This window comes from Ranitomeya variabilis, chromosome 2, assembly GCF_051348905.1.
Source record: "Ranitomeya variabilis isolate aRanVar5 chromosome 2, aRanVar5.hap1, whole genome shotgun sequence".
Classification (NCBI taxonomy): domain Eukaryota; kingdom Metazoa; phylum Chordata; class Amphibia; order Anura; family Dendrobatidae; genus Ranitomeya; species Ranitomeya variabilis.
The window spans coordinates 984,927,314-984,940,451 of NC_135233.1; the positions used below are offsets into that span (position 1 = coordinate 984,927,314).

Sequence of the window (13,138 nt, forward strand, 5' to 3'; positions counted from 1 at the left end):
TGGTAATTCACAAGTAACTCATAATACCGTACTGATACATGTGTTGTGCTTAGTAGATAAGACCATCTACTATATAATCGTCTAATTCTGTCTGTTTGTCTGTAACAGAAATCCCGTGTCGCTCGCGACCAATCAGCGACAGGCGCAGTCCGGCTGCGAATTGGCGCGGGATTTGAACCACGCTTCGTTGATTGGTCGCACCCGGCCGGCCGAGACCAATCAGCGATATTGGCGTGGGATTTAAACACCGCTACATACATATTCTAGAATAGCCAATGCGTTAGAATCGGGCCACCATCTAGTGCTATATAAGCGGGGTGGCCAAATGAACTCCTGGCCCACACTGTTTTCTAGGGGGATCTTTCCAAACTAGCAGCACACATCACATCTATGCCATATATGACTGACACATATCAATAACTGCCCTTTTCTATGTTTCTCAATACTCCTGATCAACACCAAGTCCTCCTTACATTGTGCTTCTCAGTTTAATAAGTAACATTTCTAAACGTTCATGGTTTTCCACCATTATGATGGGTGTCATTCTATTTTCTGCACTTGCGTGTGAATGCAGTGATTGAGCAATGGTTATTCAGGAAAGGTTTATCCATCAGGATCCTGGAAAAGATGGGTTACAACCTGTTTGTATTCATCACCTGGAAAATAAGAGGATGACTCACGGACAAGTAATCCTAGAGAGCATTACTCTTTCTATATTAAGGCCATTACATTTATGTCCCGATCTACTATTTTAATAGGTGATATGAAGTGTCCATGCCCCATCTAGTATTTTAATAGCTTGTGTGTCTCGCTGTGGAATTAATAACACTATATAAGTGAGTTTAATAAAGAAAAAATATATAGACCCAAATCTTATAAAACAGTACTAGTGTTGGCTTCAAATGTGTTTGTGATAATATTCAATCATTTACTATTTTTAAGTGAGATTTTAATGCAAATGTTCCTTTCCAAGTCATGGTTTTGCATCTGAAATTCACAAGTGTTTTTTCATAAGTTTATTCTCTTATATTGCTATTAATTATTGCAGAAAGGCAGCTGCGTTACCACATTCAGCCACAAGGGGCACACAGTGTGACCCGCACGGACAAATATTTATTATTTATTTGGTATATTTAATTCATAGCAATAATGTTTATGGAGTTGGTAAATGGCTTTGTAAAGTGTTTGCTTTATGCAGCCGGTATTCTTTTTTAAGCCTGGTGTTAAATGTCATTAGCTTTGCTCTGACAATGAGCAGCTTTATCCGAGCCTCTGTGGAACGGCGCTGGCACCAGTTATGCTCATCCGCAATGCTCCTCCACCCTTCCCCATAGATCCTTGTTATCGCTAATGTCTTAAAATGATCCCGAGACTTCCTGCCTATTTGTTCAGCAATTTAGATGAAGTCTAGGAAAGGAAGGATATAATGTGCCAGCAGCTGACACTGTGCTTCCTGGGTTAATATGGACGGTTCTAAAGCATTAAGGATGCCTATTAATTCAGCGGCATCACATGTCACCAAGAACTTAACGAGGGCACAGGCCAAAGTCATTGATGACAATACCAGAGATTCATGTCATAACCTGAAGACACTGTCACCATTTACTAATAGTCCTTTCAACTCTTCAAATCTAATGGCAACCTGTTCCAAATCACCAGTATGGAGCCGTCCTTCCTATATGACAAGAGGGTGAAACATGGTTATCAGTATGGCTGTTGTAAAAAATTAGGTTCAAATTCTAGAATGAGGAAATTCTCATTATCATGATTGTTATCCTTAGGCTATGTTCACACTGAGTTGCTTATATTGTTTTTTTTTTTTTGTGGCGTTAAAAAAAAAAAAAAAAAAAAAAAGTTTTACAAGCAGAAACCACTTTAGGAAACCATATCAGATGGACATCCTTTTTTTTGTAAGTTTTTGGAAGTGTTTTTATTTTTCACAAAATTGTTTTGAAGAGTTTTTTTTTATTAGAATCTTGGAACTATTTTATATAGGTGTTTTTCAAAACCTTTTTAGAAAAAAAAAACTTTAAAAAACTCCTAATATGAGCAGCAAAGCAAATTTCCAATAGAACTGAATGGGAATCGTTTTCTATGTATTTTTTAATGAGGATTTTAGAGTAGATTCGCTCATAAAAATTCAGTGTGAACATAATTTACTGTACAGATGGATCTTTTTTTTTACCTTTCTCTCTTGATTCCAGATATTATGAGATGAGTGGCCCAACAACATAATCCGTATTCTTTTATGTTATTCTGTGAGCAAAAAGGTTTCTTTTTATTTTATTTTATTTTATTTTTTTAATGCTCGATGTCTTGTCAATCATTTTAGGATATGTTGAGCAATAAGGAAAAGTAAAGGAACTATCTGTATATGAGAATCTGACTGTGCTTTAAAGGGAAATGTTGGGGGTAAGCCGTTGAGCATGGTAATCTGGCCACATCCTGAAATTAGTAGCTGCAGAAGTGAGTAAAAGGTAGCTGTATGTTTTGACGCCTGATTACTCCATTGCAATGTAGGACATTGGATTAGGATTTATATTTATATACTACCATCCTTCATGATGTGATATACTGTATATACATTTGCCCATGCACCTGTCTTGTGCGTTCCTGCTTTTTTCCCCTCACGTGTGTATTTCCCCCTTTTCCCTTACCTTGATATTTGACCAATATCCGCGAATGGCGTCTTTTCTGCCTCTTTATGTATCCTTTAATGACTTTTTGTCGCTACCTAATCACAACTCCCATTACAGCAATAGCATGTCGGAGTCCATCGACGAAGCTGTGCTGTGCAGTTCTGGCCTCCGCCAACATCGGGGACAGTTGATCGGCAGGGGAGCCATCCCCGACCGATCAGACATTGATGACTTATCCTAAGGCTAGGCCATCAGTGTTCAAGTCCCTGACAGCCCCCTTAATGTATGAACACAAACCTTTATATAAAGTTGTAAACCATGAGTTGCTGTAACTGTATGTGGCTCAGCCTAGGTCTCTGCAGTATGTCCATCGAGGCAAACAAGGATTATTACATTATTAATATTATATGAAGGGCAGAAGACTACCCCAAATGTAATGGGGGAAAAAAAACTTGTAGTTTGTGAGCGCAAAGACCAACCTGTCATGTGAGAATTTGCTATAAGGAAGGTAACAATGTGCAGTGCAGGGCCAGAGAGCGCCACCATGAGATATCCAGGTTAGTCATATAGAGACACAGTTTTCCAGATCTTCTTATAATTTCTCTGTTGTTTTTCTTTGCAGGGTCCGATGAGAAATTATGTGGTCCGCAACTATTTACTGTATTACCTCTTCAGATTTGCTGCTGCACTCGGCCAGGAAATATTCTATATCACATTCCTTCCTTTTACATTATGGAATATAGATTCTTTTATTGCGAGACGACTGATCATTGTCTGGTTTGTAAGTATCAATCGGTTCTGAAACTCACAACTTGAAATTCATGTTGGTAAAAAAATATCAGTGTCTGAGCCAAGTAATGGACATAAATCACTAATTTCTGGCTCCCAAACTGCTACCTATATTTAAAGGGGGTTGTCCGGGACTATAACATTAATGGCCTATCCTTCACATAGGTAATCAATGTCTGATCTGTGGGGGTGCGACATCTGGCATCACCGCTAACCAGCTGTCCCTGATGTCGGTCGGCCGTAATGCTCAGTTACGGAGCTACACAGTAGCGTTGACTGACTGTATAGTGACCACGGCCTGGTACTGCACATCTACAACCTATTCAAATATATAGGAGGTGAATGTGCATTAACAGGCCGCAGCCACTATTCTGTTGACTGAGCTGCTCTGTGCAGCTCCGCAACTGAGCAGTTAAGATGACACCAACACCGGGAGCAGATAATTGCCAGGTATGCTGGGTGTCGCAACACCACCAATCAGGCCATCAATGTTAAAGTCCTGGACAACCCCTTTTAAAGGGTTATTACCAAATTGGTTGGCTACCCCGATGATGGCTCTGTTATCCAATCGCCTTCTCTTCACTGAAGAAGGGATTAATGTGGTTCTTTATACAGGAGCTTGCTTAGTCTTTTGTATACCTAGAAAATCTTGCAACCCATACATTGCAAGAGTGGTTAGCTACTGTAACACCCCAGGTTCCTGGTTGTTACAGTGGCATTGCTTTCCTCATGGGGAGAGTGATGTCACGCTTAGAAGCGAGAAAGGATCTCTTTTATCAGGTAATCACAAGCATGCAACATGTTCATACTCCAGGCCAGAAGGGGGAGCTCTGATGCAGCTTGTGGGTGGCTCCCCTATATATATTCTGGGCTGCAGGGGAAGTTAGGGAGTGAGTACCAGAGAGCAGACTGGGACAGTCTGTCAGACAGACAGAGGAGAGGTGCCGTGCAGCCACGAGAGTGCTGCAGGTCCTGGAAAGAGACAAAAAAGAAAGCAGAACAAGCTGTAGAGAGCGTGTAGGGGAAGTGAAGCACAGGAGAGTGAAGAACTGGGGGGGTTAGCTGCGACTGAGCTACCTCCCTACTGAGTGCAGACACCGGTAGCCATAAGACCGGGGTTGTGAAGGAATACACGTCTCACAGCAGAAACAGTCAGGACAGCTGGATTACAAGTCACCTGTCTGCCCTTACACCTGAGGACACAGTAGCGCATAGAGCCCGGGTCGTGATAGAGATCCTGTAAAAATGCTCGATCTACCTGTTGTACTGGTATTGTCCTACCAACCTGGAGGACAGAGAGAAAGTGAGGACCTTGTGAGAAGTCCTAAGGCAGCAAGGGACTACACCACAGCGCTAGAAGGAAGGCTTCCAACTCCACCTGGTAAAGGGGACTCCCAATTCGCTTCCAAGCCGGCCGGACCCCAGCCGGACCCCAGCTTCACCTGTGGAAAGCCATACCATCCTAGCTGCCATAACATCACCCCAGTGGACCCCTTTAAGCAGTGTCGGTCATCCTTGACCGAGTACCGCAGGTGGCGTCACAAACTTTTATTACCTTACAAATCCCTTTAAAGACATTTCCTTAACATGGGCGCCCAGGGCCACGGACCGGGTCACCACCGCCGTGACACATCCCTTTAAGTACTGGACCCGGTACCAAGTACCCCACGGCCCTACGGGCGTTCCACTACTGTTTCCAAAATACTCAAAATGGAGGACCTCATCACCCAGGAACAAGACTGGGTTGACAAACCTTTTGGAATATGAAGCTCTCGCTTCCTGTTAAAGAAATCTAATTAATCTTTTTCTTGTTCTGAGAACAAACCAATACATTTTTAAGGACCTCCCTTTCTACCCCCCTAGCTCACTTCTACCCCATATGATTGGATTTCTGGAAATTCTGACATTTCATACACCATTGCTAATAAAAATTGAACCATAAAAGGTTCACATCTATGTTATCCCCTATCTCTAGGAACCACCTAGTAATCCCAAGGGCTGGGCTCTGTTTGATTGGACCGGAGGTACACACTTCCACCAGCTCCTCTCCAATCATTAACTATGGGATTGCTGGAAAATTAGGAAAATGATTAGGACTAATGGAAATATTCTCTGTTGCTATAGGGTAATGTTGTTAGCAAAGCAATTATTCATTTATTGCACAGAAAAATGCATGCACAATAATGTATGGGAGCTGAATTTTCAAGGATTAGAAGAATTTTCCTGATCATGTGAAAATGATTTGGTTGGATCGAAGACAAATTGACCCATATATGTGCTTTTTTTTTTAGAAGAGGTAACACACATGGCGAAACAAACTTTTTATCTAAAAAGTTGTAGAACTTTTAATTCATGGAGTGATTTAACCTTTTTATATAAGATGGTTTAATACAATTAAGATTGACATCATTTTATTTTGTGAGTTTACATAATATTAAGGCAAAAACTTATAAATTGAAATGTATAAATTGAGATTTTGTGGGTAATATGAAAAATGATTCCTGTGCTAAACTCTAACAATAGTGTTATATAAAACCTCAGGGAATGTCCACAGGTCAGGCCGATGGTATGGAGGTGATATGATACACACTGGGCAGCTCTTGGGACTTGTGGGTCTGGTCGTCCTTTCCCACTGTGCTTTTGGGATTTCTCTTTTTCTGAATGCTTGTGGTTTTGATAACATCATATTACACTGATGATTGTTTTCTTGGATTATAGAAGATTGCCAGCAGTAATGGAGATGTATAATACGTGAGTTTTTTTCATGTAGATGGACACAACACATGCTCAACATTTCGAGTCTGTTGTGCAGAGCGTATGATTTATACTACATGGTTCATAGAAAGTAGATGATTATTATCTACCAGAATTATATGTATGTTTTCTTTGTCCAGGATATTGATCCATTTACTCCGATGATATTGTTGTATCAGAAGGCAGTAACCACCTACAATCTGGTCCAAGCCCATCAATATCAGATTTGTGGAGGTCTGACTAACTGGTCGACTGAGAGGCTAGGATACCACGTGAAGGGGCACAGCTCTGTGCATCGTGCACTGGCTGATATTGGTACTGCCGCACTCATCGCCCTCCCATTCCAGTGATCTGGAGTACCAATCATGGCCACAACACAAAGTACAAAGATGTGCCAGTTCCTAAGAATAGCTGATCAATATTAAAGACCTGTAAAATCACTGTTACCCCAAAAATTGATATACTATCTAATATTATGGCTCTTCAATTTATGGCATAAGGATACTCAAACCAGAAATCTGCGACTGCTATTGGGACTAATTGCTAGTGCAATTAACCAGTCATCCCAGAACCTACTCTTGAATAGTGGCGAAACGTAGAAATGGTTGCACTATTTATCCGACTTATGATGCCAGGAAAATGGCACAAAGCAGCCAATAATAAATTGAACCTCTATATAAAAAAAAAAAAAACTGTCACCAGGTTTTTCCCATGTAAAGTAGGGCCAGCCCTCGTAAGCCCTATGTCACAGCATTCTATAAGGCTGCATATAAGTCTGTATAACACAAAAAATAGCTTTTATTATACTCTCCTATGTAGTCGTCACTGGTCTTCTTGATCTCTTCTTGGAATTGCTGTCCTCCTTCCATGCTTTGTGTGGATGTTGCGTCCTATGTCATCCATATAGGGTCCATCACGCACCTGCGCAGGCGCACTTCTCTTTTTGCCCTGCTGAGGGCAAAGTACTGTAATGCGCATGCGCTGGGAAAGGCAGAAGAGCACCGGCACATGCGCTCTGCAATACTTTGCTCTGCCCTTGGCAGGGCATAGAAGTTCGCCTGCGCAGGTGCATGATGGAGGTGGTGAGGTAGGACGTGTCATCCACATGAAGCAAGGAGGAGGATGGCGATCGCAAGAAGAGAAGAGGCGCTTGATCAAGACCAGAGACGCTCATCGGACCGGACCGCCCCATGGGTGACTATAATAAAAGCTACTTTTTGTGTTCTGGAGCGCGTAATGGGGACTTGTATACAGCATTATGGTACGCTATAACATAGGGCTTACAGGGGCTGGTCCTACTTTATATGCGGAAAACCTGGTGACAGGTTCCCTTTTAAGTCTTTCGATGTTATGTGCTATAATAATCTAGAATTCCTTGTCAATAAAGGGGGTTGTCTCATCATCTTACATGGGTGAACTCACAAAGCACTTGTAAAAACAAGCAGCAACTTTGCAATTTTGCGTTTTATTAAAAATCCTTCCCATTCTCAAGAAAGGAGGGATTTTTGTAATTTTTGCTGCTCATAGATTAGACTGCAGAGTGGCCAGTGGACCATTCCCCGGTCTCCAAGGCAAGAAGCGCACGCTCTTTAGCTCTTTTCTATAGCGCTTGTAATCACTGCTCTGATGGCTGGATCCGACCAGCTTCTGGGTCTCTGCGGACCTCCAATGTGCTAGAGGAAAAGCTGTTTTACCTCATGTTCACACTTTATGTTTTTGCAGCATTTTTTGTGGCTTTTTACGCAAATTAAAAGCTGCTTTTTACAGTATTAGCAAAAGCAGTAAGATTTCAGAAAGTTCCTGCACATGATTGCTTTTTTTCCTGAGTGAATTGGAAAACAGCTGTGTTTTTTTTGTCACTTATTTCAGCATTTTTGCAGCGTTTTTTCACCATTGAGAAATTGGGAAGCAATGAGAATGCAAAAACGAAGCCATGCTTTTTGCTGAATAAAATGAATATTATTAAACATGTACTGTAGAAAATTACACAAATAATGAGCAGCAAAACCTTCTTTTTATTCGGACTCCCATGACAGCACTACGAGAGAGGGGATCCGCCCTTCAGGAACAGGAAACCTACAGATACAAAAGGGCGGCACCTCTCCCATGCATCAGTTGGTTTCCTGTTCCTGAAGGGACAGGATCCTACAGATGAATAATAAAGGATCCCAGGCCGGCCGGCCGAATCAGGTAGCGGGGGGGGTCTCCTACCTCGGCCGGTGCGGGAGTCCCTGGAGACGCCACGGTGGTCCTGGCTGGACTGCTGGCATGTTGCAGCAGGGAGCAGAGTCCGGAGGATTCCTGGTCTCCACTAAGCGCCGGTAAGTATAGCCGCCCCTTCGGGTCCATGCGGCAGTGCAGCGGGGTGGTGAGGTAGCAGCGTCGGGAGGTGGACGCCGTCTGGAGCGCTGCTGTATGTTTCCGGCATCCTGCACCGCTCTCAGCGTGTGCTGGAGCGTTTGCGGGCTGCGGTGACGTCAGGGGCGGAGTCAGCGGGCACCTCCGGGTCGCTGGGTGACTGCGCATGCGCAGTCGATCCAAGATGGCGGCGCCCATCGTTCCTGTACGCCGGATTCGTCATGAGCCCCACTGACCTCCCAGCTGCAGCTTGATCAGCAGGGACTAATGGGAATGGCGCCAGGCAGCCTGCTGACCGGAATTCAGGGGGATTTAAGCAGGTGTCGGATTTAGAGCCCTGCTTTTGGCCACATCTTCATCATGGAGAGTGATGGTGAGCAGCAGCCTCAGCTGCTGGATGAAGTGCGACAGATGCCCATGGAGAAGGAGCATGTCAGAAGTGACCAGTCCAGTCGTAAGAGCTCATCCAAGCAGGGATCAAGAGCATCGACTGGGAAAGAACCCCCTCGTGTTCCGGTACCTTTTTTGGCGTACGCTGGTAAGTGATCTACGTGAATGTTCACTCAGTGACGCGGGCCCCTTATACTTTGTCATTCTAGGGGAAGAAAAGTGCAAAGACGAAACATAAGGAGTGCGCCCTATGTGGAATGCCTTTACCAGATTCTTATCCCAAACAATTATGTGCCTCCTGTATACAGCAGACGGTGAGGTCTACAGGAGTAATATGGGTTGAGTGACATCAGGTCAGATAGAAGGTATCACCCTTATTGTCCTCCCCTAGGTAGCGGAAGAATCTGCGAGTACGGCTAATTTAAAAGAGATGATCCGTATGGTTCTGTTCCCTCTTCCTCGTCATCAGAAGAGGACTCTGGCCAATTTTGTCTACATCTGGACCGGGTTGATAAATTAGTTAAAACGGTCAGGGGTACGATGGGCCTAGAGGAGCCTAAAACGCAACTTTCCAGACAGGAAATAATGTTCAGCGGGTTAGATCATAAAAGACGTAGATCCTTTCCGGTGAATGAGAAAATTCAGGATTTAATTCTCCGGGAGTGGAAGAAACCAGAAAAGAAAGGTTCGTTGCCACCAGCATTAAAGCGCAGGTATCCCTTTGAGGATGCGGCTGTTGATACCTGGGACAAGGCCCCTAAATTAGATGCTGCGGTGGCAAAAGCATCAAAGAAAGCCTCACTACCATTTGAGGACATGGGGAACCTTAAAGATCCTCTTGATAGGAAGGCAGACACCTTCCTTAAAGGTACCTGGGAGATGGCGGCCGGATCTTTAAGACCGGCAGTGGCCGCAACATGTACAGCCAGATCCTTAATGGTCTGGCTAGATCAGTTGGAGTCCCAACTTAAAGAAGGCGCTTCCAGGAATACAATCCTGAATGCGCTCCCAGTAATTCAAGATGCTGCTGCCTTCCTGTCAGACGCTTCTGTAGATTCAGTCAGAATGGCGGCCAGAGCAGCAGAACTTTCCAACGCGGCTCGTAGAGCCTTATGGTTGAAGTGTTGGTCAGGAGATATTCAATCAAGATCCAAGCTCTGCGCTATCCCATGCAAAGGGGAATATCTTTTCAGGCCAACATTGGATGAGTTGCTTGAAAAAGCAGGGGATGACAAGAAAAAGTTCCCTAATTTGTCATCAGCATCTTATCGTCGTCCTTTCAACAGAAGGAGATTTGGTCGTGGAAGAAAACGCGTATCCTCACCTTCTAGAGATAATTTTAGATGGGAGGATAGACGCAGGAGAGGTACGGGCTACATGTTTCGCCGTTCCTCAAAAGAATGTAAAAAACCAGACCAATGACTAGCAATCCCTGTGGGAGGGAGATTGGCAGCCTTCTCTTCCGCATCGTCTGACATCACAAATAGTGACTGGGTCCGTGGCATTATATCAGATGGTCTGAGACTGGAATTTAATCACTGGCCTCGAGATAAGTTTAAGATAACCCCCTTACGTTCTTCCACCCTTGAACAGACAGCTTTGGAAGCAGAGGTCATGAATTTATGCCTCAAGAAGGTTCTGATTGAAATCCCAGAATCAGAAAGAGGAAGAGGATTCTACTCTCCTCTATTTCTGATTCAAAAACCAGATAAATCATTTAGAACTATAATAAATCTTAAGTCCCTTAATGAGTACCTGGTTAATAAAACCTTTAAGATGGAGTCAATCAGTTCAACAATAAAGATGTTGTTCAAACACTGCTTTATGGTAGTTGTAGATTTAAAGGATGCATACTATCATATACCTATCCATGAGAACTTCCAGAGGTTCCTAAGAGTAGCGGTGTCTATGGGAGGAATAGTTCGCCATTTTCAATTTAGAGCTCTTCCTTTCGGCCTTTCAGCAGCACCTAGGGTGTTTACTAAAGTAGTCGCTGAGGTCATGGTGCACTTGCGAGAGTCCAATATCCTCATTATTCCTTATCTGGATGATTTCCTTATAGTGGGGAATTCAGCAGACCATTGCCTTTCACAAGTAAAGACAGCTACGACCAAACTAGAACGTCTGGGCTGGATTATAAATTATAAAAAATCCCGATTACAGCCCCTAAAAATTCAGAGATTCCTAGGGCTGCTATTAAATTCAGAGACCCAACAATGCTGTCTTCCACCTGATAAATTATTGCATATTCAACAACAGGTGTTAAAGGCGATTAATAAACCGGCCATGACCCTTTGACTATGTCACTGTTAGGATCCCTAACTTCGTGTATTCCCGCCGTCTGTTGGGCCCAATTCCACACCAGACCTTTACAGTCGGAGGTACTGGATAATGATAGAGCCTTACAAGGGTCCTTGCAGGGTCAGGTCATATTGAGTCCAGTAGTTCTTACATCTCTTAGATGGTGGCTAGAAGAAGACAAACTGTCAGCAGGTGTTCCCTGGGTGACGCATGTGACTCGTGTAATAACAACAGACGCCAGCCCCGCAGGGTGGGGGACACACATGGGTGACATTGTAGTTCAGGGTCTATGGGACCCCCAAACGTCAGCCTCTTCCAATCACAGAGAGTTAATGGCGATTGAATTCTCAGTTAAGAAACTCCTCATATATCTACAGGGTCACCATGTCAAGATCCTCTCGGACAACCAGGTGGCGGTTGCCTACGTAAATCACCAAGGTGGAACACATTCCGAATCTCTGATGGAAGTAGCGGACCGCCTGCTCCAGACAGCAGAGACCCATTTACTATCTTTAACCACATTGCATATAAGAGGGAAAGAAAATATAAAAGCAGACTTTCTAAGCCGCAACACCTTAAAACAAGGGGAATGGTCTCTGAACAGAGACATCTTCGAGATGATTGTCCGCAAGTGGGGTCATCCAGAGGTGGACTTATTTGCCACCAAGGACAACAAAAAACAAGAAAGTTATGTTCCCTAAATCCCAGGGAGAATCCGTTGGCTGTGGATGCCTTCCTGATCAGATGGGATTTCCGATTGGCTTATGCGTTCCCCCCGCTGGGCCTATTGCCTCTTGTGGTCAGAAAGATAAGAGAGGATCGGGCAAGAGCCATACTGATCGCCCCATTTTGGCCCAGAAGGGCCTGGTTTGCCTGGCTCAGGACCATGTCGGTGGAAGACCCCTGGGTACTCCTGGACATTCCGGATTTACTCCATCAAGGTCCGATCAGCCATCGACAAGTGAATCGACTCCATTTGACGGCATGGAGTTTGAGAGGTCGTTGTTAAAAAGCAGAGGTTTCTCCCCAAATTTAATTGATACCCTTATGAAGAGTAGAAAACATATAACAACAAAAATCTACTCTAGAACCTGGAGGAAGTTCCTGGCCTCTTCAGATTTTAATATTGAAGAGGGGATACCAATTAATCAGGTTTTAGAATTCCTGCAGAAGGGGTTAGAGCTAAATCTATCTACAAGTACGCTAAAAGTACAGGTCTCGGCCCTAGGGGCCTTGTTTTCTTGTAACATTGCTAGTAACTATTGGGTATCAAGGTTTATTAAAGCATCTAGTAGAGCTAGACCTATACACAAGAATAGGTCGGTGCTTTGGGATCTCAACTTAGTCCTTTCAGCCTTGACTAAGGAACCGTTTGAGCCCTTACATTCAGCCTCAGTTAAGTTATTATCCCTCAAAACAGCAATAACATCTGCTCGTAGGGTAGGGGACATACAGGCGCTCTCTAGACTTTCCCCTTATACAGAGTTTCTACAGGGCAGAGTAGTCCTCAAACCAGACCCAGCCTATTTGCCAAAAGTGGCCTCACATTTTCACAGGTCACAGGAGATAGTTTTACCATCATTTCTCCCTAATCCTTCTAACTCTAAGGAAGAGATACTCCATACATTGGATGTCAGGAGATGCCTGTTAGAATATATCACAGTCACTGATGCTTGGAAGAGAGAGAATGCGTTATTTTTATCCTTCCAAGGTCCTAGAAAAGGGCTTAGAGTATCGAAGTACACACTAGTGAAGTGGATTAGGAAGGCTATCTCTCTGGCTTATACTACAGGTGGAGGTCCGGCTCCACAGAATCTGAGGGCGCATTGCACCCGGGCCCATGGCTACATCCTGGGCGGAAAGATCTGGAGTATCAATCGACCAGATATGTAAGGCAGCCACGTGGT

At 43.8% G+C, this 13,138-nt stretch overlaps 1 protein-coding gene across 1 annotated transcript in view; it reads left to right on the forward strand.

Moving 5' to 3' along the window:
* SGPP2 (sphingosine-1-phosphate phosphatase 2) overlaps positions 1-13,138 on the forward strand; it is a 102,703-nt gene that overhangs the window by 70,294 nt on the left and 19,271 nt on the right. The window contains exon 2 of the mRNA XM_077290880.1: positions 3,262-3,420. Coding sequence (XP_077146995.1) covers positions 3,262-3,420 — 159 coding nt within the window. The remainder of the gene's footprint in view (positions 1-3,261; positions 3,421-13,138) is intronic.